This window comes from Balearica regulorum, chromosome 12 (assembly GCF_011004875.1).
Source record: "Balearica regulorum gibbericeps isolate bBalReg1 chromosome 12, bBalReg1.pri, whole genome shotgun sequence".
In the NCBI taxonomy this organism is placed as follows: Eukaryota; Metazoa; Chordata; class Aves; order Gruiformes; family Gruidae; genus Balearica; species Balearica regulorum.
In genome coordinates this window covers 20828999-20854745 of record NC_046195.1, presented here as the reverse complement: position 1 = coordinate 20854745, position 25747 = coordinate 20828999, and the positions used below count along the sequence as shown (strand labels likewise).

Here is a 25747-nt window from a genome sequence, read left to right as displayed (position 1 = left end):
TGCTGAAGGAGCCTGTAGTCTCCAATAATCACTGTCTTGCAGGGGGAAGCGATGAGTCCCCCTGAAGATCAGTCAGTGGCTCTGTGACTCACGCTGAGCAGAGCATCCCTCTCCCACTCACAGGGACGTGTGTCCCCTTTTCACCTCTGCGCACCAGTCCCACCCCATGTACCACGGCAGGTTGGAGGAGGTGGGACAAACCTCATGTGGAATTAGGTGTGTTGTTTCCCATATTATTTCCTGAGGCTGTCAGCCAGACATAAAATTCATGCTGCACTCTCCTCCCACCAGACCAGTCACTGTGTATCTTTGCGAAAGTTAGCAAAGACTCTCCTGCTTGTTCCAGAAATGAGAGACCTTCAGTTTGATCTTTCTTATACAAGCATATATTAGAAACAATGCTGGCCCTGCTACGGGAGAAGAGGCTCTCAGGTTTACAGTTGTGTAGGATCCGATCGTGGCCTGCACCTACAAGTGCTGATGGCAGAGGCGCAAGCAGGAGTGGGCTTCTGGCCACCAGCAGGATTCTGGAGGAGGAGGGTGTCTGCACAGCCATCTGCTCCTGGAAGCTTGGCATGCAGAGATGCTCTGATGGTATAGTAAGACACGCAGAGCAGAGGTGTTGATTGTGCTCCTCTGCCCGTATTCAGGCCATCCTGGACTATGGGATGTACTCTCGTGAAGAGGAGTTGCTACGGGAGAGGAAGCGAATTGGTACCATTGGGATTGCCTCTTACGATTACCACCGGGAAAGCGGCACCTTTCTGTTTCAGGCTGGGAGTGGAATTTACCACGTAAAAGATGGAGGCCCTCATGGATTCACTGTGAGTTTACTCATCTCTCCAGTTTTCTGCGGTACTACTTTCCTCTGGCTAGAAGCTCCTTTGGCTTGGAGTGAGAGCAGAGTGTGCTCATCAGTTGTGCTGCACTAGCATGGCAAGTAGCCTTGACAACCCTTGAAATGCAGAGAAGTCCTCCGTAGGGATGCATTTCCATGGCTGTAGAAACTCAGATGGAGAAGAAAGGGTGGAAACCGTGGCAGCAGGGCAGGACACCAGATTCTGTTGATTTTTCATAAGTAGCAATGCTAACAAAAAGCAATGCAAAGGCTGTGATGCTCTGTGGTCTTTCATGTAGTCAGAAGTCATATCAGAGGCAGCTTTTGTTCCCAAGCTGTGGTCTAGAGTCACTTTTCAGCAGTCAGTTTTATAAGTGTTACAAGATTTGGCTGTATAACTTACAGAACAAGCAGCCTTTACTTTGCTGGTGCTGCAGCTGGACTTCAAAGCTGAAATAATTTATTATTATTCTAACAAATGCCTGATGTCTGTCTAACCCTGTTAGGGGGAATTCACTGTACCCTGAATTGGTTTTGGAGGACAAGATTGTATGTTCTGCCAGCCTTGTTTTAGGTTGCTGTTTTTAACAGTGTGCCAGGCTTCTCTAGGCAAGCTGCCTTCTCATTTGTGGCTAATCCTCAGCACTGGTGAAAGAGGCCCTGGTGGGATCAGTGCAAGCATGGTGCAAGCACAACTTTCGCTATAAAATATCTGCATAGTATTTTTCTGTGTTTAAAATTAATAGATTCCTCTGTTGTAAACCTGTGTATTTGAAGTCAGTGTCCACACTACTGTGGTCTTACAGACCTTCTGATAATCCAGTTTAGTTTCCCTAAGTGCCCATGTGTTATCATTGTTAACTGTGCTTTTTAAAATTTTTTTTCCCAAACAGCAACAGCCTTTAAGACCCATTCTGGTAGAGACCAGCTGTCCAAATATCCGTATGGATCCCAAGCTTTGTCCAGCTGATCCAAATTGGATTGCATTTATCCATAGCAATGACATCTGGATATCTAATATAGAAACCAGAGAAGAAAGGAGGCTAACATTTGTGCACAATGGTAATGCATCCTGAATTAAGATTTCTGCACCTCCTCTGCACTTGTTCTTGCTAGACTGAATTAAGCAATGGCACTAGGGGTTCTTCTGAAATCTGAGGGAATGGACACTGTTTATTCCACCTTGTCACGTTCTACATGTTTCCTCTAGTGCAAATATTGTGGGACGGTTCTTTTCCCTGCACTGTGGAATCTGGCAAAGCGAGTTATTTGTTGAGCACATATGGAAGGGCTCTTCTCCTGAAACATAGCACATTCCTTTTTACTGGAACAGCCTTTTTTTGTGTGGAGGAGTTGTGGGTGGAATAGAGCTGGAGGGAAGTTTCTGTCAGTGAAATCAGCCTGCAGGGCCATTTAGAAACAATATAGACAGTTTCTGAATAGCACTGTGGCTTCTGCTGGCCCCTCATACTCAGTAACTTAGGTCCTCACTTCGTACGCTCCCCAACTCTGCTTTAGACTCGTATCCTGGAGGAAGGAAAATGGGAAATTGTGGATAAAACACTTTTTAAAAATCCATTGCGTTTTGTATTTCACTCATACTTTGTGTATTTAAACTATATAATTTAATTTTTAGTTAAATTACATTTTCTGCCACTTTATAATAATGCTTTAGCTTATTTAAATGTTAAATATTACAATATTATGTAAGTACATTAAAAATAAACTGTAGCAATGACTCCTTCTCAGATGATAATTATTTATGGAGCGCTGCTAAGTTACCTCCAGGGTAACAGGAAAAATATTGAAGCCCTATGGATATGTCATCATGTTGAGATGTTATGTAAGTCTGTTACTTTTGGTTTGTACAGTGAATGAGATACTGATGCTTTCATTTTTCTGTGCATTGATATTTTCAGTTTTAGTTGTTTAGAAAGTTTGGTGGTTTGTTGGTTTTTTTTTTTCCTTTGACTTTCTTAAAAGTTGTGGTTCCAGTTCACTGAGCTCAGGTGGAGAGAACATGTTCTTTCTTGGTGTAGTACATAGAACACTGAGAGACTAATTGGGTAGGAGTAAGAAGGGATGATGGCTTTCCTTTTCTAAAAGAAGCTGCCATGTCAGAGAGGATTAGATCCTCCCTAAATAAATCAACAGAGCAGGGTGGAAGCAGAAAACAAATCTGCTGAGAAGTCAGATTTATTATTGTGTATTTGTTCCCGGGAGTGAACTTGGGCCGCGTTTGGGATAATGCAGAACTGGTTTCATTCTGCAGAACATCATGAACTACTTCTTTTGTTTCTTTTTTTAGAACTGGCCAATGTTGAGGAGGATCCCAAGTCTGCTGGTGTGGCTACTTTTGTGCTGCAGGAGGAGTTCGACAGATACACTGGCTACTGGTGGAGCCCAAAGGCACAGCCAAGTGAGTGTGGTGGATCCGGTGTCTCTTGACAGGCACGAGTAGTGGCCCCTCTGCTGTGCTGTCCAGTGCAGAGTTATTTTTTCTGTTATTTGTTGTTATGCGAGATAGGAACCTTATGCTCCTAGCTCCTTTGAACTATCTGCAGTGGTAGGCAAGTTACAGTGGCCTTGTGAGCACATGTTACTGGGGGAAGAGACTTTCCTTCTCACAGCAGCAGTAGGAGTTGTTAGAGTCTCAGAGTGTTTTGCTTAATGAAACATGAATCAGAGGCTTTGTTGGATTTTTCTTCATCCTTCCAACCTGCTTGTGCTCCTGGGAGAATATTGATGCCTGCAATAACTGATAATGAGAACTGTTCTGATCAGGAAATGTTAATTCATTTACAGCACTGAATGGGGGTAAAGTTCTTCGAATTCTTTATGAAGAAAATGATGAGTCAGAGGTGGAAATTATTCATGTCACATCGCCCATGCTGGAGACAAGAAGAACAGATTCCTTCCGGTACCCCAAAACTGGTGAGACCCTGATTCCTTACATCTCTGTGTCCAGAAGACACGTGTTTTATTCCATGTGCTTGACAGCAGCGACTCTCCTGGCCTAGAGAGACTCTCTCCTAGAGAGACTTTCCAACAGCTCTCCTGGTTGTTGGAAAGGTGTTGAGTAGTCTTTGATATGGTGTTCAGGTGGTGGAAATGTGTTTGGGGAAACTGCTGCTGTGGACGTTAGGTTAGTCACCGGTGACTCTGCTGATACTCCAGCCATGTGGTTACTAAGAGCCCTGAGTCTGGATCTCTCAGGAGTTGATGGAAACCGTATCTGACTGGCACTATTTTGGAGCTGCTGTCTCAGATACTGGCAGATCTGCATTGTTGAGGAGTTGATTCTCATTACAGCCCTGTGTCTCTGAGGGAATAGCTGCAGAATTACAGCCTTTTGATTTTTTTGAGGGAGGTTCTGTTTAGGTGCTGGCGGTACCCTGGTAGTTCAAGTTCTGAAGGACTCTGGTCTCCGTGATTGCTCTTGGACTTTGAACAACAAACTCAGCATACTTACAGCCAGGAAAACCCCCTATTGTCCCATTTTCAGACAGTAAATGATCTGGATGCTTCAGCAGTAAAGGGGTGGGGTCAGGCTTGAAGCGTTTTGAGTGGAATGCCATTGGAAGCGGGACTTATGCAGACCTGCTGAGTGCTGATACAGTCAGGTGTATGGGGCAAGTTTGAACAGTCCAACCCTTGTTTTTCTGAGATTTCCCTCCTGTTTCAGTGGGGCATGTTGCTCACCGTTAACTAAGTGGTTCAATCTCTTTCCTCACTCCTGAAATCTTCATGTTTTGGAGAAATATCTTCTGTTTTGCTGACCTCCCTAAGTTGCAGAATTAATTTCAGATCTTGCAGATTCCCTGATCCACTGGGAAAAGTTTTCTGCTTATGATCCTGATTTACTACTTGTTTCAAGGAAGAAGAAAGGCTCAGCGTTAGCCTGGGAAGCAAAAGATGACTCCTTGTGTTTTTTCAGTGCTTGTGTACACCCAGATTTCTGAGGGTATTTTGTCATAGCTCTGTTCAGTGCTAAGTTTCAGCGGTTTAGGAAAACAAGCTAACCAAAGCCCAAATCCCTTTAAAAAATAATCTAGGTTTTAATCTCTGGGCCTTAGTTTCCAGTCTGAGCTGCAGGGGCAATAGCCCTTTTCTGTGGCTTGTGATGAGGGCAAAGCTTGAGGTAGTGGAGAAAATTCTTCCCAGGGAGAAGGTAAGTACTTAAATAGGCCAAGGGAAGTCATTTCACCTCATTTTTGTGTATAACCCGTGTTGATGAAGTGGGGTTACTTCACAGCAGCATTGAGAATATTCAGAGTACATGGAATTTGCCACCTGCGGCTTCTTGTGGATCAACTGCCAGCGGCTGTATTCTTTATAGTCCACCTTTGCTGTGGAGCAGGCCCCGACATTTAGCTCTGCACATGCTGTACAGCAGGATGAGTCGCTGCTTTGTGTAAAGAGTGAACTGTAGATTTTCAGTGTTCAACACAAGTATGTAGCTTTGTTGTCTCAAATGCACTAGTCATGGCAATAGGTTTTTAAGAGTGAGTTGCTCTTAATTTTCAAAGATGCTTTTTAGCACTGGATCACTTTTTATGCATGACCTCAAGAATAACAGGCAAACAGTAAACCAAAGCTTGCTTTGCCACCCTGATCACTCCTGAGCATTTACTTCCAACTAGTACCTTTGTCCTTTGACTGTGGGAGAGAAGATGGCCTGTGACAGTAGCATGGCTCTTGATCAGATCTGTTTGCAGGATTATATCCACTGAGTCTGCCTCATGTTTGCAGTCTGTTTTCCCTGCCTGGTTCTGTGCTGTCTCTCACACATGCAAGTAGGCTATTTGATCAAAGAGCGTTCTCCTGTTTGCCTTTTCAGTTCTGTGTGAATAACATCACAATAATCCACAGTTCAAGTCTGCCCTCTTGGAAGTAAACAACTGGTGCCTGACTGCTTACATCTGTTTTTATAGGTACAGCAAATCCAAAGGTCACTTTCAAGATATCTGAAGTGACAATCAATGCGGAAGGCAGAGTAAGTTCTATGTTCGGCTTGTTTTCCAAATAAATATAATTCCTGTAATTCTTTTTTGGTAAAATTCATTTTCCAGTTCAGTGCAAATAAACTTTCTTGGTTGTGATAGCTTAACGGCTTCTCTGGAGGCAGTGCAGTTGCCTTGTTCCTGTGCAGGTACTTGGTGTCTGTGTGTGCAGCAGTATTTCTTAAGGCTGTGCTTTTCTTCCCTACCACTGGTTTATGAATGCAGCTGCAAAGCGGAATATTTTAGGTGTGGATGGTTAGACCTTCTTATGTGACAGATCTCTTGATTGGCTGCAGATATTGGGAAAATTTGGTTGCAAAGACAATATATCACCTTACAAAAGCATGAACTTATGGAAAGAGATGAACTTTGCTTTCACCCTGGAACTTTTTAACAGACGCAGAAATTTCCATAGCCCAGTCCAACATCTTCGGACAGTTGAGAAATTAATCTTACAAAGCAGATACAGTAACAGCCATACATTATGGGGATCCTCTGTACTCTTGAGCTACTTCAGCCATCAATAGTCACCTGCTGGGATAGCGATGCTGATGTCAGCCAGCAAAGGCAGGGAAAGCTGTCACGACCCTTTGGGTGCCACTGTGGCTTGTCCCCATTCCCAGCAGGGACAGACTGCAGAACTGCGTACCGTGAATTAGAACCACGTTGATATCTAGATGTCTTGCAGGATGTTCAACATCTACTGATGAAAACAACTTACAAAATAGCTCGGTACAAATCACTTCCCCTTTACATGGGGAAACTGAGTGTTCAAGTGACTCGTCCGAGACGAGCGATGGATTTGTGAGCAGCATCCAGGTTTCTCAAGTCGCAGCCCTGGCTGTGCTGGTAGTGTGCAACTCTCATACTGTTCTGGTGTCTGGCTACAGACAGGGTTGAATCCTCTGTGTTGCAAAGACTGAACAATCTAAGTTGCTTGAGCTGCACAGAAGAAGTCTTCTGTGTCCAGAGTCTCTCTCATCGTGCATGAAAACTGATTGTGGGGGTTCATCTCAGTGTCACTGAATTGCTGCTTTGTCAACAGATTGCAGATGTTGTGGATAAAGAGCTAGTTCAGCCGTTCGAGATCCTCTTTGAAGGAGTAGAGTACATTGCTAGAGCTGGGTGGACGCCAGAAGGAAAATAGTGCGTATGTTAATCCTGTCTCTGCTTAGAGGGTTTGGGGCAATACAGTTAGAAGCAGAATGTAGTAGTCTCTGTCATCTTCAAGCTTAAGCCTGCTTTCATTTTTACATTTCTACAAACTTGTTTGTGCAAAGGGGACAATTTTTCCAAAACCAAAATGGAGTTCTCCTTGTCTCTTTCTCTGGTACCTGGCCCTATTGCTTTGGTATCGGGCACTCACAGCCTTTGATGTATGTGTCCTCTCAGCATCCCTGTGAGAGAGAGTGCAGTACTATTGTCCCCATTTTACAGATGGGGAACTGAAGCCCAGAGAGGCTAAGTGACTTGCCATGGTCACACAGGAAGTCTGTGGCTGAGGAGAGAAATGAGCCCAGGTCCCCCCAGGCCCTAGGCTAGCACCCTAACCACTGGACCATCCTTGCTGACCAGACTTACTGATCAGAAAACCTGCTGTAAGTGCTACTTACATTTGCATGTCATTTTTAACCCTGTAGATGATGTAGTACAGTGTTTCTAACTCACCAGAAGCTTCTCCAGAATTGCACTTCTCCAATTCTTGAATCTAAAGATGACTTTCACTTTTTTAATCCCTCCCTCCCACCCCACCGCCCCAAATGTAGAAGTGCAGGGACACGTTTGCTCGATTATCTTGCTTTTTGCGGGATTATTGTTAGAGCTACGTGTAAAGACATCAGAAGTATGGCAGGGTCTGCTGCCAGTCCTTATAGATGCCAGTATTGTTCTTTGCCAGGTACAGATTTAACACATTAGTATTTTCACAAGTATCCTGAAATTTCAGTTGAAATTTTTCTGCTTCATTATTCCCTCTTATTTTTCTCTTCTCTTTCTCCCCTAAAGCACAATTCAAATCTGGGAGAATGGAATTAATTAAACTTTTGAACCGGCAGTGCTTATGCAATATTGAAATGAAGTGAAATAAGTTCTTGTGTTGTGGAAGAGATTTGTTTATGTGGGTGAAATTTTACATGTGGCTTTGTGCTTAATCTGAAATTGAACATTCTTGACTCCCTCAAAATGCCTAATGCTAATGAGTGTCTGTTGAGATTTTTAGACCTGTCTAATACTCACGGTTGCATGTTATTTTCTCTAATATCTGTCTTCTCAACAGTATCTGGTCCATCTTGCTGGATCGCTCCCAAACTCGACTTCAGATAGTCTTGATCCCTCCTGCATTATTCATCCCCACAGAAGATGATGCAATGGAAAGACAGAAACTTATCGATGCTGTACCAGATTCTGTTACACCTTTCATTATTTATGAAGAAACAACAGACATCTGGATAAATGTAAGAATTTGAATGTCAGCCTTCTCTGATCTAGGTGATTCTGGGTGAACAAGACCCGAGAGTCTGCTAACGGTCACTAAAACCCCTCCTTAACTACATATGGTCTGGTGAAATAGGTTTGCGTGTAATGTTCTTGGAGGTGTGCCCCTAGGGCCTGTGCTGTGAGACTCGGACACCAGTGTGCTAGGCTAACGCTGTAAAAATGAGTGCTGTTCACACTTCTGCAGATACAGATCGATGTCTCTCAAATTACATCCCGCTGGAGGTGTGCCAGGCTGCAGGAAGGCCTGGGAACATCAATCACTGACAGGTAGTTGGATCTTTCAGCAGAGAGCATTTGCACAGAGCCTTCCAGTGAACGATCTTTATACAGCAAGTGCTCTCTCCGACACCATGTTTTCTCCTTAGTAATAGTGTGCATGGTTTCAGGATGGTGCAGTGAGTTGTCTTTTCTCCATTATTTTTACTGGCTGGAGTGGTTTTAGACTGGCAGCTTATACTGTACAGATAAATGCTCCCGAGTCCTTCAAAAGTTTGTCCCTTGAAGCAAGAGTTGGCATCTTCATGACTGGAAAGGTGATGTCAGCTGATCTTTCTTTAACCCTTGGCTTGTGGGCTTCTAGACAGCACTGAACAGAGGCGGCCACTGAACTCTGGCTTCACTGGATGGCTGTCATATGCTGTCTGCAGAGCTGGACCCACCTCTGTATCTAAGCTAGAAAGGCAGGTGCAGAAAAACTTAATTAGTTTGGTGGCCAGAAGTTAGACTGGCAAAAAGCCTGGAGCTGTGCAGCATGTGTGGCCGCTGTCTGCAGACACCCCCTGGCTCATAAGCATAACTGGTTCTCCCAGTAAGGGACTGTGTGATTTCAGTGCCAAAGTCCTGCTTGTAACAATAATCCACTGCTCTGTCTCCACAGATCCATGATATCTTCTATGTTTTCCCTCAAACCCATGAAGATGAGATAGAGTTCATTTTTGCCTCCGAGTGTAAAACAGGATTCCGGCACCTATACAAAGTCATCTCAGTTTTGAAGGAGAGCAAGTATAAAAGGTCGTGTGGAGGCCTCCCTGGTCCAAGTGAGTGAAATTACTCTTTTGCTTTAATTGGGCATTTGCTGTGACTAGTGAGGAAATAAATGTCCAGCCAAGTGGCAGGAATTATTGTCTTATTGGAAGCTCCTGCTGTTGTCCAGGAGAGCACTTCACTGTACAGTCATTCCTCTTGAAAGTGTACCAGGGTTATTCTGTATTCAGCATGCCTTAGTTTTAACCTTGATCCTTCCTGATAGAATAGAGGGAAAAGTTTCCAAAAAATCAGATGGGAAACAAGCTCCCTGGGATACTGTGAAATGCACTTAGCTGGCTTTTCCTTCTCAATGTTGGGACTGTTTGTGCACTGACTTTGCCAGAGGTTAATCATTATAATAATTTCAGGGCTACTGACACGCAGAGTCCAATGTAGATATACGTTGGTTCAGGGCTTGATTTTGCAAGTAAAACCAACACGGTCAGCCTTTACGAGTGGATTGGTAGCAGAGAGACTGACAAAGAGCGCAGTTTGAACACCTGGTGAAAAGGTCCGTAGAAGGCCTCCCCATCCGAGTGGGCCCACACGATAGTCCCTTTAAAATGAACGTGTGTGCTTGGCAGCAAAACCTGTGATATGACAACTATTCGGAGGTGCCTCTCTGCTCTTAAAAACAATCATGGTATTGCTGTATAGGCAGAGATGTTAGCAGGAGAAAATGACTGGCAGCTGTTGTAAATGGCAATGCAGGAAGAGTCATTTCAAGCAAAAAAACTCAAGGACCGTATGCTTCCGAGCTGCAGTCAAAGTTTGGTCTTGCTCAGATGCGTGATATAGCTGTGTGCAAAGCTCCCGGAGTGGTTTTTCCACAGCATGTGTTCTTCAATTTACAGTTTCATGCTGGGATACTTAATTTACTTGGTGTGTGTCAAAGGCGCTTATGGAGCTCTGCATGCACAAAAAATACACTTAATTTTACTAGAGATCCTAGTTTCATGCAACTTGTTCTTTTGTTTAATTTTTTTCCGAAAGCATTATATCCTGGGTTGATGAAATTTCTCTGAATGCATCCAAATTCTTTATCTCACTAAATGTCCCTAATTCTAAGCAGAGTTGTTGCACGCCCTGTTGCAAAATTCTCCATTTTTGACACCTGAGATTCCCTTTGCACACCCATTAGTATAAAACTTCTATTTCTGTGCAAGTGACAAAATACTTTAAAAAAGGCAAGCAAGCTGTCCAGTGTATCCTGCATCCTGTGTATCTTTTAACATATATTTCACAGAATGTTAAGTAGTACAAGCCCTAATAGTTGTCTGGGGAGCTGGCAGAGGCGTGGGTCTTGTGCAAAGGCGGGTTACTCTTGGGTTTAGTCTAGTGAAAAAGCTTGGAAGGAAGTAGTAGTATTGTGACCATGTGTTTTGTAAAATGTAAAAGCGTAAAATCTCTGTATGCTCGTTATTTGCAGGTGACTTCAAGTGCCCTATCAAAGAGGAGATAGCGATTACCAGTGGAGAATGGGAAGTGCTTGGCAGACACGGATCCAACGTAAGTCTCTGCTCTTGCTGCGTGGTTATCCTGCAAACAACACACACGGCAGGAGATGGTCTCTGAGGCCTCACAAATTGGTACATGTCGTGCTAGTGAGGGTCTGCTCCCTGAGAAGAGTGGACCTTGCCACCCCCTGGTGTTGAGTTTGAGCACGTGTCATGTGGGTTTTGTTGGTCTACAGTGTGTTTTCATCCTTCTCTACCTCTGATGTTCTGCTCTGAACTAGAGGTGGTGATTTTGGCAATGGGGAAAAAGAACACAGGCAACATTACTTGGCTTTCTTTTCCTGTGTGGTCCTGCGTGGATCCTTGACAACAAGGAGTTTTCTCCACTAAGTTGAAGGCTTAAAGAGGAGGAGAAGGGAGCAAAAATATTGCAAGGCAGCAGTGAGGGTGAGGAAGTTCCACATGTAGAACTGGGTATTGTTTTGGCAAGAAACAGTATTGAGGGATGTGTTGTTTTGTTTTTAACAGATCTATGTTGATGAAACCAATAAGCTGGTGTACTTTCAAGGCACAAAAGACTCACCTTTAGAGCATCACTTGTATGTTGTTAACTACGAGAATCCTGGAGAAGTAAAGCGGCTGACAGAACGTGGTTACTCTCACGCCTGCTGTGTCAGCCAGGTACCTGTCTGCCTGTGAGACCCTGTATAGGTGTGCTGTGGCTTCTCGCCAGTCTTGTCCTTCATCAATCAGCAGACAAGGCTGTATTTTAATAGAACAAAAGTAGATTTTAAACTGCGTTGTGTACTCCTGTATGTTGTACAGTGAGTGCGTAAATGCACCCTGGAAACCAGATTTGACCTCCCAATTCGGTTGCTCTTCAACTCACCTCTGGCAAAAGGAGCCAGGATGAATTGTTTGAAACTGTTTGAGCCTGGCTCTTTTCGCCGGAATTGGGCTGTAGAGCAATCAGCGGAGGAGATGAGCCTGTGGCAGCATGTATTCTTTTTCTCTCTAGGATTGTGACATGTTCATCAGCAAGTACAGTAATCAGAAGAACCCGCACTGTGTGTCACTTTACCGGCTGACAGGACCTGAAGATGATGCAGCTCATAGAACAAAGGAATTCTGGGCTACCATTTTAGATTCAGCAGGTAATGACATGGATAAGGAACTGGAGAAAGACAACCAGGGTCACAGAATGAAAGATATCCCAGAATGTGCATGCTTAGGATTCACTGTTGTGGGTGACTAGACTTGTCTCTGAAACTCTTGCTTGTGTGAGGAGTTCTTAGAAGTACCTGAGTGATGTTTTCAGCTCAGCAGCAAATGGGTATAAACTGACCATGAAGGAATTTAGAGTGGAAATTACTAAGTTTCTGCTGGCTCTGCAGAACTGTAGAAAGCCAGTTTTAGCATTGGGGGAGGTGTTTCAGTGTGGTCGTTTAGACTGTGCTGTATGCCTGCTAATGAGCATATATAATGCTTCTGGGCCTCTGGGGAGGGGCATACATTCCTTAAATAGTTGTGCGCTGCTGCCTACTCATGTCTTTGAGAGACAGCTCTTGGGCTTTTATTTTTCCATTTTTTTTTCTGTCCCTTTCATCTCTCCTTCCCCAAGGCATACTCCATATCCTATGCTTTCCATGTATTAATGCAGTGAGTCCACAGTGGGGTTAGGAAGGGATGGGATACCTGTAATGCCTGTGTCAGAGGAGAAGAGGTACTAATGTCCAGAGGAGAGCAGGGCTGGGAATGTGATGGGACTGAGAAAGCTCCCCTGGGGCCGGGGCACTCCCAGCCTCTGCCTGGTCCCAGCCACATCCACTGGAAAGTGTGGGAGAGCTCCACTGGGATTCAGTGAGATTGGTGATGGGGCAGGACTGGAGCAGAACTGCGTTATTCATCCATTCCCTTTTAAATCAAACACTCTTTTCCCTCCTGTGGCAGGCCCTCTTCCTGATTACATTCCCCCAGAAGTCTTCTCCTTTGAGAGCTCCGCGGGGTTTACGCTCTATGGGATGATGTACAAACCTCATAATCTGCAACCTGGAAAGAAGTACCCCACTGTGCTCTTCATCTATGGAGGGCCTCAGGTGAGTGTGGCATGTCAGTGAGCAGTGGGGTGGACGGGCCTGGATCACTCTGCTGCTGTCCTGTATGAACAGCTCCTGCTCTGCTGAGGATGGCATGCAGCAGTTTTGCCTGTTTGGTGACTTGCTGCTTGACTGAAGGTGCTGTGAGTGGTCATGATTTCTGGGTCATAGATCGAGGCACTGCTGCTTGTCTGAGAACAGGTGTGGAATAACAGAGCTGGAACTGGGAGAATCATAGAATCATGTAATGAGTTGGGTTGGAAGGGACCTCAAAATCCATCTAGTTCCAGCCTCCTGCCATGGGCAGGGACACCCTCCACTAGCCCAGGTTGCCCAAAGCCCCATCCAGCCTGGCCTTGAACACTTCCAGGGATCCAGGGGCATCCACAGCTTCTCTGGGCAACCTGTGCCAGTGCCTCACCACCCTCACAGGGAAGAATTTCTTCCTCATCTCTCATCTAAATCTCCCCTCCTTCAGCTTAAACCCATTCCCCCTTGTCCTGTCACTCCATGCCCTTGTAAATAGTCCCTCTCCAGCTTTCCTGTAGGCCGCCTTTAGGTACTGGAAGGTGCTGTAAGGTCTCCCTGGAGCCTTCTCTTCAGGCTGAACAACCTCAACTCTCAGCCTGTCTCCATAGCAGAGGTGCTCCAGCCTCATCATCTTTGTGGCCTCCTCTGGACTCGCTCCGACAGCTCCATGTCCTTCTTGTCCTGGGGATCCCTGAGCTGAACGCAGTACTGCAGGGGAGTCTCACCAGAGCGCAGTGCAGGGGGAGAATCTCCTCCCTTGACCTGCTGGTCACACTGCTTTGGATGCAGCCCAGGACACGGTTGGCTTTCTGGGCTTCAGGCACACATTGCCGGCTCGTGTTGAGCTTTTCATCAATCAACACCCCCAAGTCCTTCTCCTCGGGGCTGCTCTCCATCCATTCTCCGCCCAGCCTGTAGTTGTGCTTGGGATTGCCCCGACCCATGTGCAGGACCTTGCACTTGGCCTTGTTGAACTAGAAAGGGCAGTGCAAATAGTCACTGTTCCTTGTTCTATCTCCACCTTCTCCATAGGGGCTCCTGTTCCTTGTTTTCACTTCCCCTGTGTGTATGTGAGGAGAGCTCTCTGTTAGCAGTGACCATTACTGGTGTGTGCTCAGGAGAGCTTGCTCCGCAGTCCTCCTTTTCCCAGTGATGAATAGGAGAAGATGAGCTCCTTAGCCCTGCTTTGGTTCCCCCACCTCTTCTGTGCCCTGCTGTGGTCCAAGGCAGCTGCAGTGAGACTTGGTGAAAGGAAAGATTTTCTCCTGGGAAAGAACAGAGAGTGGAGAGCAGAGCTGCAGGCTTGGGGTTGGGTTATGCTGTCAGCAGCTGTGCCTCTTGCTTTGTGCCCATTGATGCTGCAGCGGAGCTCGGATCAGCTCTTTGGATCTGTGACAGAATGGCTTGTTACTGGGGAAAGAGAGTTTATTTCATAGCAGACCACAAGCAGGGAGAGGGAATCCTGCATCAGGGAGTAGGGATCTTGAAAACTTTACATTATAAGAATGTATCAAACATTTAAAGGAAGGTAAATATAAATAAAATCTAAAATTGAATTGAGGTGACCTCTGGATTCCATTACATATGTGTCGTTGCTGCTCTTCTATTCTAGGTACAGCTAGTGAACAATCGGTTCAAAGGAATCAAGTATTTCCGTTTGAATACTTTGGCCTCTTTAGGCTACGTGGTCGTTGTCATCGACAACAGGGGGTCCTGCCACCGAGGGCTGAAGTTTGAAGGAGCCTTTAAATACAAAATGGTGAGTGGAGCTCTGAGCCTAGTTCTTTTTCAGCCAGAAACAAGTTTGAGTCCCACTATTACCTGAGCAGAAGCACTGATTTGGCACAGATGCCCAGCGTTGCTTGTGTGCCATTGCCTAGATTTGCGGAGGGGAACTGCGCATAGTTGAGCAGCGTGTATTTGAGGGAGGAAGGACGCACTGTGGGAAGGATATAATGTCAGCGTTTTGAGGTTCTGAACCAACCCCAGCTTGGCAGGCATGATGCAGGGTGGTTCATAAGGGGGTCTCTGATTCCCACCAGAAATGCTGTGCTGTTCACACGAAGCAGGATAGTTTCATTTGCAGCGTAGGTTACTACTTAGGGCAGTTCCTGTGTCAGGCCGCAGAGGGTGAGTGTGTTTGGCCGTGTGTACAGGAGCTAGAATTCAGCCTTGCTTTTGTAACTGCAAAAAGAAAAAATACTGAAAAATCTTACTTGTCACCAAGCAAGGAGACAAATGAAGAAAAGGGTATTTAAGAGGTGGGTTAGCATGTATTTATTGTCTTGTTGGGGAAAGGGTCATCTTTCTGTGACATGCCTAGCACAGTGGAGCGCTGGTGTGTGGTCGGGTGCTGAACAAATAGCAGCAGCAAAGGTCTGAAGGTGGTTACCTCTGGGAATCCTGAGAACATAACTTTTGTCTGGAACTAACAAAATTTACCTTTTTCTCTCCCCTCCCAGGGACAAATAGAAATTGATGACCAAGTGGAAGGGCTGCAGTATTTAGCATCCCAGTATGACTTCATTGATTTGGAACGCGTTGGCATTCATGGCTGGTCCTACGGAGGCTACCTCTCTCTTATGGCTTTAATGCAGAGGTCAGATATCTTCAGGGTATGTTCATACATTGAGTACTTATTCTGGTGGTGCAGACAGAATTTTTCCCTTAATCGTGTAACCTCCCACGGGTGTTCACAGCACAAAGACATTTGAGCTTGTTCTAGACAAGTGAGGACACAGTGCTCTGGCTGTTTCTTTCAGGACTCTTCCATTTGGGTGAGTTCAGAGGAAAGTTGCTTTTCTAGCACACATTTCTTCCACGGAATTTCTAACTAGGCTTCCACGCTTTGGTGATCTTTTGATACTTCACAGACAACAGATCTGAAAATCTATTCACTCTTTAAAGCTAGTGCTTGCTAACAAACCACAGTACCATTTAAAACCAACATTCAATGGGTATTGCAAGAGCAGTTATAAGTTGTTGTGTGACCTTGGGTTGTCTCCTCAGTTCTCTCCACTTGTGTTTCTCTGTGAAGCATGGGGGTGAGACGCTGTTCCTCTGTAAGCCTCTTGTCACTGTTGGGCTCTGAGAGGTGTCTGGGACTGGTATTTGCATTGAGTCTGTACCGAGACAGCTATGAGACTCAGCTTTTCAGAGGCAGCAATACCAGTACAGCCCCAATAATTAATACTAACAGAGATGCCTCAAATCAGAAAACTGCGTTTGTGCAATTAAATGCCATGCTTTCCCACCTCGCCACAAAAATTTGCAGCTTTTCCCCCTGGGAGAGTGTGGTGTTCTTATTTAAGCATAACCACCCCAAAGAGTGTGATGTGACTGCACCATTGCTGTGCTTGCTTCCCCCAGCTCCAAACGAGCCAGGCATAGTCTTGACCTGATGTCAGGGTGCGGTGTTGTCCATGAGGCTTCCTGCGTTAATGTGAGCAGGGTGCTTTTGGGCAGAACACACTTACCATCCAGGAAGCCTAGCATGTAAGAGGCGTGTGGGGCTGTTCAGGTAGGCCAGTTTTATTGGAATATCTGAGAGTCCCATGAGCTGGGGTGAGGAAGAACAACTGTTCACCTCATTCAGCTGAGCACAGAAGATATTCCCTCTCTGGAGCTGTGTAAGAGTTTTAAACTGTTGGAGCTTGCAATAACTTAACTGTGCTGGTATAGCTATACCAATCTCAGGTCACCTATGCTGAAGGTACCTTACACAGTCTTGGCTGTTGCCTGCTTTTTGTCAGCCGAGCTCTTTGTGCTGTGAACCAACTAAGGGAAATGATCCTGCTGAAAAATGACACCTCCTCCTCTTCCTCCTCCCCTCTTTCCTGCCGTGAGAGAATAGTTTCTTTGCAGACTGATCTATTCCCAGATCAAATTGCCCATGCTGCTTCATAGCAGTGTGTTCTGAAGCAGCCAGGAGGGCAACCTGGGGATAGGGAGTGGTACTGAAAAGAGGTTCTTGTGATTACATGACTTTAGACCGCTACAGTAAATGCCCAGCCTGCTGTTAGGCAAGTCTCAAAGGTAGAGATGTGGCAAGAGCTGGATTTTGCTCTTGGGATGTGTTTTGTTCTTTGTGGCTGCTCTTGTTTCGTCTAAGTCCAACATGAATATTCCTGGGAGGTTTAATAATTACTTGTCTCAAGTCCTTAAGGATTATTGTATTTCTACTTTTAAAAATACCTGCCTTGCAAAGGGATTTTTGGTGGTGGTGGTTTTTTTTTTTTTTTCTCATTGGTCTTTTTTTCACAAGCCTCTCTGCAAGCTGGTGGTAGCTAGGCAAGGTAATATGCTGAGTCCTAGGCAGCTATCGATCCCAGTTTCTGTTAGACATTCAAATGAACAAGGGTTTTGCAACCTGAAAGCAGAGTACTCTATATTTTGGATAAAATCCACTTCCCTCAGCAGGCCTTGCAGGTGATATATTTAGTGTTGCTTCTGATTTGTCTGTAGGATCTTCCTCGTTTCCAGCAGCTTCCTTGTTTTCAGCACGTGTAGGTTGTAGCTGAACTGTGCTGATATGTATGAACTGTGGGAGGGAGAGTGAGGATGGCTTTTCTTTTTCCACTGCAGGCTGTGGATTGTAAACTTATCAGTGTGTTTTGGGCAATTATAGGTGCTCTGGGATAAAGATGTGGGAGGGAGGGACATCCCTGGATCATGGCTGAGGTATTATCATTCCCCTCCCCGTGCTGAGAGCTCTTGAACTTGCAGGTTGCCATTGCCGGAGCACCCGTCACGCTGTGGATTTTCTATGACACTGGTTACACAGAGCGTTACATGGGCCACCCGGATCACAACGAGCAGGGGTATTACCTAGGTTCGGTGGCCATGCAAGCTGAGAAGTTTCCTTCTGAGTAAGTTTGGTTCTGGCTCTTGCCTTCTGCTCTTCCTACCAGGAAAGTTCAAGCCCCATGGACACATTTTTATCTCCCTATTTTTGGCAATTGAATCTTGGAATTAGAAATGCTAGTATTAAATAATAATTTAAAAAAAAAAAAAAGACCAAACCCCAACACTAATAAACTTCGACTTGAATGTACATTTGCATAATTACAGGCTGTTCCATGTAATCCCTTTTATCCTAGCTGTAATTAAAGACTATCTTTTATGTCTAAAGAAATGACAAACATATCTTCAATTACATGATTAGCACTCTAGAGCCACATTAAGCTAGACAAAAATTAGTTGATCAGGATGCTTTCTGCATGCTCTGAGGCTGTATCAGCACGGAGTTGCCAAAGAGCTGAAAATCAGCAGTGATTCTGAGCAAATGTTAAGCCATTGTATTGTCCAAGTTAGGAAATACTTCTGAGAATAACGAAGATATACAGATGAAAGGTCTGACCGTGATGTGCATATGCAGGAAGAACTTTTAGAGGAGGAAATAATAGGTTTGGGACATACGTCCATCCAAGAGCAATTTACAATAGTGAAATCACTGTCTTCAGTGCAAATATTTTTTTTCTGTTGGGTGTTTTTGAAGGGATGTGTGTAGACTCTGAAATGACTGCCAGATTCTGGGATGCTGTCTAGAAATGTTTGTCTCTTGCTTTTCTCAGACCAAACCGTTTGCTGCTGCTACATGGATTCTTGGATGAGAATGTTCACTTTGCACACACTAGTATTTTGCTCAGCTTTTTAGTCAGAGCTGGGAAACCGTATGACTTACAGGTAAGGCCAGAACCAAGATGTGATGGTAATGTGTTCTGAGGAGTCCAAAATTGGAACTTGTAACGTGGCTATGCTGGGCAGCTTGGAGTTCTAGGATAAAACTGTAGTATTTGAGCCTAGCATTTCTTTAAAAGGAAGATTTTATGAGTAAGCAAAAAAAAATATTAGGCAAATGAGCAGTTAAGGCTGCTCCCAAGGAGATCTGCAGTTTGGAGGCAGTACAGCAGTGTTCATTCAGTGTGGAACAAGCTCATGCATTTAATTAAACCCTGCTGGTTCTGTGCAGGTGTAGCCCAGCTATCCCACACCGTGCTGCAGACCTGGGAACATGCTGATTTATGTGATGGCTCAGTTTGGGCAGGCTGATCACCTCCAGCACGGCAGGAGCTGGATTAGAGTGCAATGGGTTGTCTCTGGGCTCTGGCAGCGGAGGATGGGGTGTATTAGTTCAAATGCAGAGATAACGCAGGGAGATTACACGAATATTTTTGAATGTGATTCTGGCAACCGGTTTAAATGTTGGTGCCCACAACTTTTGTGGATACTTATGACTTTATTTTATATTTTAGATCTACCCTCAGGAGAGACACAGTATAAGGGTACCCGAGTCGGGAGAGCACTATGAACTCCATCTACTGTATTACCTGCAAGAGAATCTGGGCTCTCGTATTGCTGCCCTGAAGGCAATGTAACTGACCTCTGCAGAACTCTGCTGGCTGCTTTACCGAACGAGGAGATATAGGAAACTAGAGAAAATAGGATGGAACATTGCATTTTGGTGCCTGCCACACGTACACGCACGCGTACACACACACACATACACAGAGACACTTTTTTTAAAAGTAAATTTGGTGCCATACAGGAAATTAAAGTACGGTGACCTAATAACTTTAAAGCTTAAGCTGTAAATAAAATCAAATGGCTGTGGTATAATGCAGTACCATGGGTGTTCTCTTGGGGGAGGAGCTGAAACTGAAAATAACGTACTTCTACAGCACCAGATCTTCACTTTTTAAAAGCATTATGACATAATTGATGTATTTTTACAGTGTGTTCCTTGGTATCTTACTACATAATACTGGATGATTTCCTCACTACACAGCAAGAGTTTACCTGAATGGTTACAACTTGTATTACAGTTTAAATGCTATCATATAGCTTTTATGCTTCATGAAAGGGATGTGTCTCACTCCTTAGAAGCTGGTCACAAGTTAGGCACATCACCTATCTGGATGTTAATTGTTTTTTAAGAAGAAAGACTTTTAAGCTGCCTCCTAAAGAATTTAAATTTTGGATTCAGTTCAACTGATGCCAGGTTCTTTTCAGTGTTTTCCTCTCTCCCTAGGATAAATCATACTCTTCCCCCCCCCCCCCCTCCCTTTCAGCAGCTTGAGATCCTATCCTGATTGTACTTGATTTCAGTGGGGAAGCGAAATGATGTTTTACTGTGATCTTTTATTCTGAGATGTAAACTAACGAGTCAAAGAGCTGAAACTTTGTAAATTTTAACTCAAGCTTAAAAGCGCAGTCCACTTCTCACTGACCTTCTTCCCTGATGTTCATTCTGGAGCTGGTTTTGCAATACTGTTTTTTTACCGTCACATCAGCATGACATAGGTATATGCATCCTGTTACGATTTTAAAATTCAGTACTCTAATTCGAAGGTCTACAGAGGATTTAGCGAGGAGAGACCTCACGAACAGTACACGTGAGGCAATATGAACTGTTTTGTTGAATTTCCTGCTGTATTTGAGAGACTATTGCCCAGGCTTGTACTCTGTTCAGTCCTCCGTTCCTGGGTCCTTTCTAGCACTGCTGTGTGGCATGATTATGATGCTGTATTTGAGAACCCCCCCCTTCTGTATAGCTTAAGGTAACCCTGCTAAGCCTAAAGGATATGCGATCCCAGTTGTGTTTTTGCTGGTGAGGTTTTAACTAAGCAGCAGGCTTGGCTAAAAAGCATCATAAGTGTGTGAAGTCACTTTTAACTTACACCAGGTCGTTTAAGATAGAAATCCATAGCAAAATGATTCTTTTAAATCCAGGAAATTCTCCCCTTGGGGCTTGCCTCTGAGACTCCTGTAAGTTTTTAATGGTTTTCTTAGAAACCTAAGAACTTCCTTTTCTTTCTGTTTTGGTGCTAGAGAGAAGCAGAGCATGACTTTCTTTTCATCTTCTAAAAATCTGGAATCACTCTCGGTGCTTACGCTCTTAATACTCCACATGTTGTAACCTCGTATTTTCCTCGCTTTTGTACTGTTCGGCTTGATCCTGAAACTCCAGGATTTAACACAATCTGGCTGCGTTGCATCAAACCGCATCGTTTTTCAGTTCGGCTGCTGGGCATATGCACCAAAGCTATAGGAGCTGGTGCAGTTACATGGTTGTAAAATCTGTGTGTGAGAACGGGATCTGTTTTTCGGGTTACACAAAAGATAGCTGAAGCAAACAGGCGTGCAGTAAATGCAAGTTTCCTCTGAGGTGGAGATGTTTGGTTTGGGCTGTTTTCTGGTTTTCAGATCGCAGTGATTATATGTGGATCTGTTAAAATACTATTAGCAGATCAGTAACAGGCTTGCAGTTTTATTTTGGGAAGGACATGGCAAGGAAGGAGCCCAGCTCCTGTAACGCCTCCTCTTAAGTAGTTAATTGTGACTGAAGCGAGCGCAGCATCCCTATGGAGCGTGCTAGAGTCAGAATTGAGAGACACAGAATTGAGATGCATTTGAACTAGAACAACGCAGCAGTGAGCAGAGACAAGTATAAGCTGTTACTGTGGAATTCCATTGTGTTCCTTACGTGTTTATGCTGTATTATATATACATATATCTATATCTGTTCATATATACATATATGTATAAAATTACACGTGGATAGTATCGCCTTTTCCAAGGTTGTTTATATTTTGTTCAATATTAAATTAACTTGCTTTTTGGGGTGCTTTTGTTCTTTTTCTAGAGGTGATTACCCTTGAATGTAAATGTATATGATTTTTAAGACGAAATTGATCCTTTTGTTTAAAAAACAGAACAAAAATGGCCTTCATCAAACAGTGCTTTTTTGGGAACTGAAGAACTAAATGTTATGCAAATAAACCAGGCTAGGTTTTGATTTAGCACAGGATGTGATGATAAGTGCTGACATACAATTTTTTAATAATGCATCCTTCCATTGTTTTAAATAGATATATCGAAAAGCTATTAAAGTACAATGTACTGTAAGTACTCTATTTTGCAACATAAATTATGTATTTCTTTCTTTCCTACAATTTTTTTTTCTTTTCACAGTAGTTAAGCACTTTAAGACCCAATGATCTCTTATCCTGTGGAAATGCTGGGAAGATTTATCATCAGAGTTTTGTAGTTCTTGCAAAAGACGCCTGCTTTAGGTGAAGGTGTAAGAGATGCCTTAAATGAGGTCTGATCCAGCCCAACAGAGTCAACAACTAAATCCCCAGTGATGTGGGAAGAAGGACAAAGCCCGTTGCAGTTGAGACTGCAGAGGTAGGAAGGTGTTAGTGCTGAGGACCATTGCATTGGTATTTTTGGGGGGAGTAGTAGTCCTGCACCCTGTCTGGTGAAGTGTTGGTCCAGAGCTGGCATGGAGGGTGGTGGCTTTGCCCCGCTTTGCGCTGCTGGAGTCACCCGCTCCAGGACAAGGTCGTACCTTGTAGTGCAGGAGATGGTACTGTCCCTCAAGAAGAGGTTTCCAGCCTGTTGGTTAGTTGGGATTATACTTTGTCACTTCCTGCATGTTATAAAATGTCTTGGTTAATGTGAGTTTTAAGCAGGACTAGGGAGATCCTGGGGGAGCACATGCAAGGGAGGTTTTCTGTGCAGCAAAACCGTGTGAGGAAGAACTGTCCCTGTTGCTCCCAAACCAGATGTTAGTGTGTCCCTTTGAGGGATCTTCTGCATTCAGCAGAGGTCTGCCAGAGCAGGACTGAGCCCTTGTTGTGTGGCGGATATGAGTTGCACAGGTGTCTTTGAGATGAATGTAAATGTATATGAAATATGGGGATCTGAGCGATGAGATACCACAGTTGTTGAGCGTTGATGCCAGCAATTTCTTCTCATTTGGAGTGGTTGGGATTGGTTGTGCTTGTTTCTGGCGGAAGCACGTTCTTTTCCCCTGTTTTAAGGCAGCTTCCTGTGATTCCTCTTGAGTGTGCAATGTGCAAAGCTGTTGGGTCTCGCCCTTCGCATTGCAGTTGCACCCCCCGCCCCACCCCTTTGTTTTCAATTACTGCTTTTTATTCAGAACAAAGTAGTATTAGTAACTACCCAGAACTGCTTAATTTTTATAAACTCAGTTAACTTGTTTGTTAATGAAATAATGCATTCAAAGCACCAAGTAAAGCTTTGAAAATCAACTCGCTTCATTATATTAGAATGGTAAATGCATTCTCTACTTACTAGTGGCATTTGGGCACAGGCTATGGAAATACTCTCTGAGCGGGATGGGGTAGTAGTGCTTTAGCCCTGGAGCACCGTACGTCTGAGCCTGCGTGGCAAACTACGGAGAATTCACAAACTCTGAGCCCGGGGGTCCCAACCCTTATTCCCTACCAGGAAAAGTGGGTTGTGTTTCTGCTGTGTGTGTCTGTGTGTAAGACAGGCTGTTTTGTTGCTGACATGACGCTCAACTTTTGACGAGGCAATAATAGAGTATAAATAAATAATCAGCCAGATTAGGACACTGCCTTGAATTGCCTGTTTACTTGAGTACCAGAACCCTGTAAAGACTTTCTGTGTGCCCCTCACGGTTCTCCGGGCCGCTCCTTCGGAAGGGGAAGAGAGATCTTCATGTGGTTTTTACTTGGATGTTCTGCACAGTAGAAGTTCAGGTGTTTAATTTTAGAACATGAAGTGCCTGCTGTTTGCATTAACAAAATTGCATGTCTCACTCCAGTGGGTTTATTGGTCTCCCTCCCTCCCCCACCTTTCTAGCTACATGGCTTTTAATCATGTAAAGTGGAGACATTAGTTTTGCTGCGTTTTATTACAAAACCTTTGTTGCAATAAAGATGCTGCTAAATAAATTGAATTAAATGGTTTTTTTCCCTTCTATTTTCAACTGTCTGTCGTCTTGATTTAGTGAAGTTTGTGTGTAATTAAATCTCTTCCCTTGTTGTGCTGTGGAAAGCAGCAATGATGGGAAATGTGCGTGTGTGTTTCATATACATGTTGGGTGTTTAGCAAAAGCATCTGCGAATTTTATTTTTTTTTCCCTGCCTCTTGTGGTTAGGTGGGTTGATACAAACAGGAAGAAGAGGCATTTGCTTGGCATAACGACGTTCCCCCCTCCTAAACGTTTCCCTGTGAATGCTGTTCACGGCCCTCGGCAGCCACCAGCCGGAGCTGTCGCACCGGGTACGGCACACCGTGGCTTTGCTGGCCGAGATGGGCCAAGCGCCGTGGGGAGGAGGTGGCCCTGGCGCCCAGGCAGAAGGACAGAGGGACCTGTGTGTGGTGGATGGCCTCTGCCAGGAGAAGAGATGTCTCTTCGTACCATCACCTCACGGATGTCCATGAGCAGTAGGGCTTTGCAGGCACCCCGGTTCCACTTAGTGCTGCCCCAGAAGGGCTGGCGGGGCTCACGGCAGTCATGATTTGTGGTTTTACTCATACGTTCCTGATTTTTCACCCATGGGGAAGCACCCTCTGGTTTGGTGGCTTTCTGAAACAAGCTGGTAACTATTGGTGTGTTGATACCTCGCACTGTGTCTCCCTCTGGGGTTTGTGTAGGCCGTACCATAACCTGGCAAAGCCTTCAGCAGCCCTTGTGCAATGCAAGCCGGGACACAAGTGTCACACCGGCACCTGGCCGTGGGCTTTTGGCTTGTGGCTGGTGGGTGGGACCTGCTGGTGCATTTGAACTGGATGTGTAGTTGTGTCTTTGTCACTGGAGAGCAGGGAGGGAGGTTTCTCCACATGCTCTTGTGCCCGGAGGATTTTATTATGGCAAAGCATTTCTGTCCTCTTCCAGGTGCCCTAAAGCCTCGTGATGTCCCGTGGTTTGGGGTGTGATAGGCAGGGAGAGCTACAACCGCCCTGCAGCCGCCCCTTCCTTCATCGGAAACAGAGGAATCAAGGTGAGCTTTCAGTGGTATCACTTAATATAAACTCTGACAGTTCTTTGTGCTAGTTACAAACACCAGTGGGTCTTAATCCTAGAAATGTTAATTTTGTAAACTCATTTTCCATCTGTGCTATCCTGCTGGTTTATAAAATATTCCTGCTCTGCAAGAGCGGAGAGCCTGGCTCACACTGGCCCATCCCTCTTGGGCTGGAGATGGGACAAGCCCAGAGCCACGAGGTCTCCGCCGTGAGCTGCGCCGAGCGGGAGCAGCTTCAGGGGCAGGCGGCTCTGGGTGCTGCGGTGGAGGGCACAGCTCCTGTGCGGGCACTGCCTCAGGTCGGTATGGCGAATGAGCAGCTTGTGTTTCTGCATCATGCCAACAAACCAGCGTTTGTGCCATCCCTCTAATTCTAAACGACTCTGGGAAAACAAGTTTGTGGTCTTTTAAGTAACCATTTATCAACCTGTGTTCACAGATGGACGAGGAAAACAATTCCTTGAGCCATTAGGCAGTCCCACTCTCCGCCTTAATGCAGCCGCCCATTTCTTAAGCTCTGGAGACCGGCGTGGGCTTTGTGTCAGGCGAGGCACCCGAAGCCGCCTGCTATGGCCACGCACCCTCATTTGAGTGACAATTATTTTCCAGTTGTGATTCGGCCAAGCGCGGAGGCCAAGCCCCGTGCGGGATGCTCTGCCTGGGCAGTGCTGGATCCACCCAGAGGGCTCTGGCGCAGGAAGGACGGGCAGAGGCCAGCGAGCCGCGGGAGCAACGAGCTGATTCAGGCCGCTGCGACTTTGCCTGTCTCCTGTTCCCACCCTGGCCAGCTGAAGGGCAGCAATAAATCCCATGAATCCCCCCCCCCCGAGCTGCCTCTGCCCTTCCATCACCCCCACAGGGGTCTGCGTTCGGGCGCCTTGCTGACGGGCAGTGGAGGTGATGGGAGCGGCTCAGCCCTGCGTGGGGCAGAGCTGCTGCAGGGACCCGGCCCTTGCCCTCCCCATCGCTCCTCTCCAGGCACACGCGGGATGTGAAA

At 45.2% G+C, this 25747-nt stretch overlaps 1 protein-coding gene across 5 annotated transcripts in view; it reads left to right on the top strand.

Moving 5' to 3' along the window:
- Positions 1-23708, top strand: part of DPP8 (dipeptidyl peptidase 8) — a 29794-nt gene extending 6086 nt beyond the window's left edge. For 4 of the 5 annotated variants that reach the window (XM_075763986.1, XM_075763984.1, XM_075763989.1 and 1 more), the window contains exons 4-20: positions 651-824; positions 1732-1900; positions 3147-3257; positions 3644-3772; positions 5773-5834; positions 6887-6987; positions 8117-8294; positions 9215-9374; positions 10793-10872; positions 11349-11501; positions 11839-11974; positions 12771-12916; positions 14559-14705; positions 15409-15561; positions 17672-17814; positions 18520-18631; positions 19201-19561. In XM_075763986.1, coding sequence (XP_075620101.1) covers positions 651-824; positions 1732-1900; positions 3147-3257; positions 3644-3772; positions 5773-5834; positions 6887-6987; positions 8117-8294; positions 9215-9374; positions 10793-10872; positions 11349-11501; positions 11839-11974; positions 12771-12916; positions 14559-14705; positions 15409-15561; positions 17672-17814; positions 18520-18631; positions 19201-19323 — 2277 coding nt within the window. In that variant the 3' untranslated portion in view covers positions 19324-19561. Of the gene's footprint in view, positions 1-650; positions 825-1731; positions 1901-3146; positions 3258-3643; positions 3773-5772; positions 5835-6886; positions 6988-8116; positions 8295-9214; positions 9375-10792; positions 10873-11348; positions 11502-11838; positions 11975-12770; positions 12917-14558; positions 14706-15408; positions 15562-17671; positions 17815-18519; positions 18632-19200 lie in introns of all 5 variants that reach the window. The other variant, XM_075763985.1, reaches the window with a different exon arrangement.
- The last annotated feature ends 2039 nt before the right edge of the window (positions 23709-25747 follow it).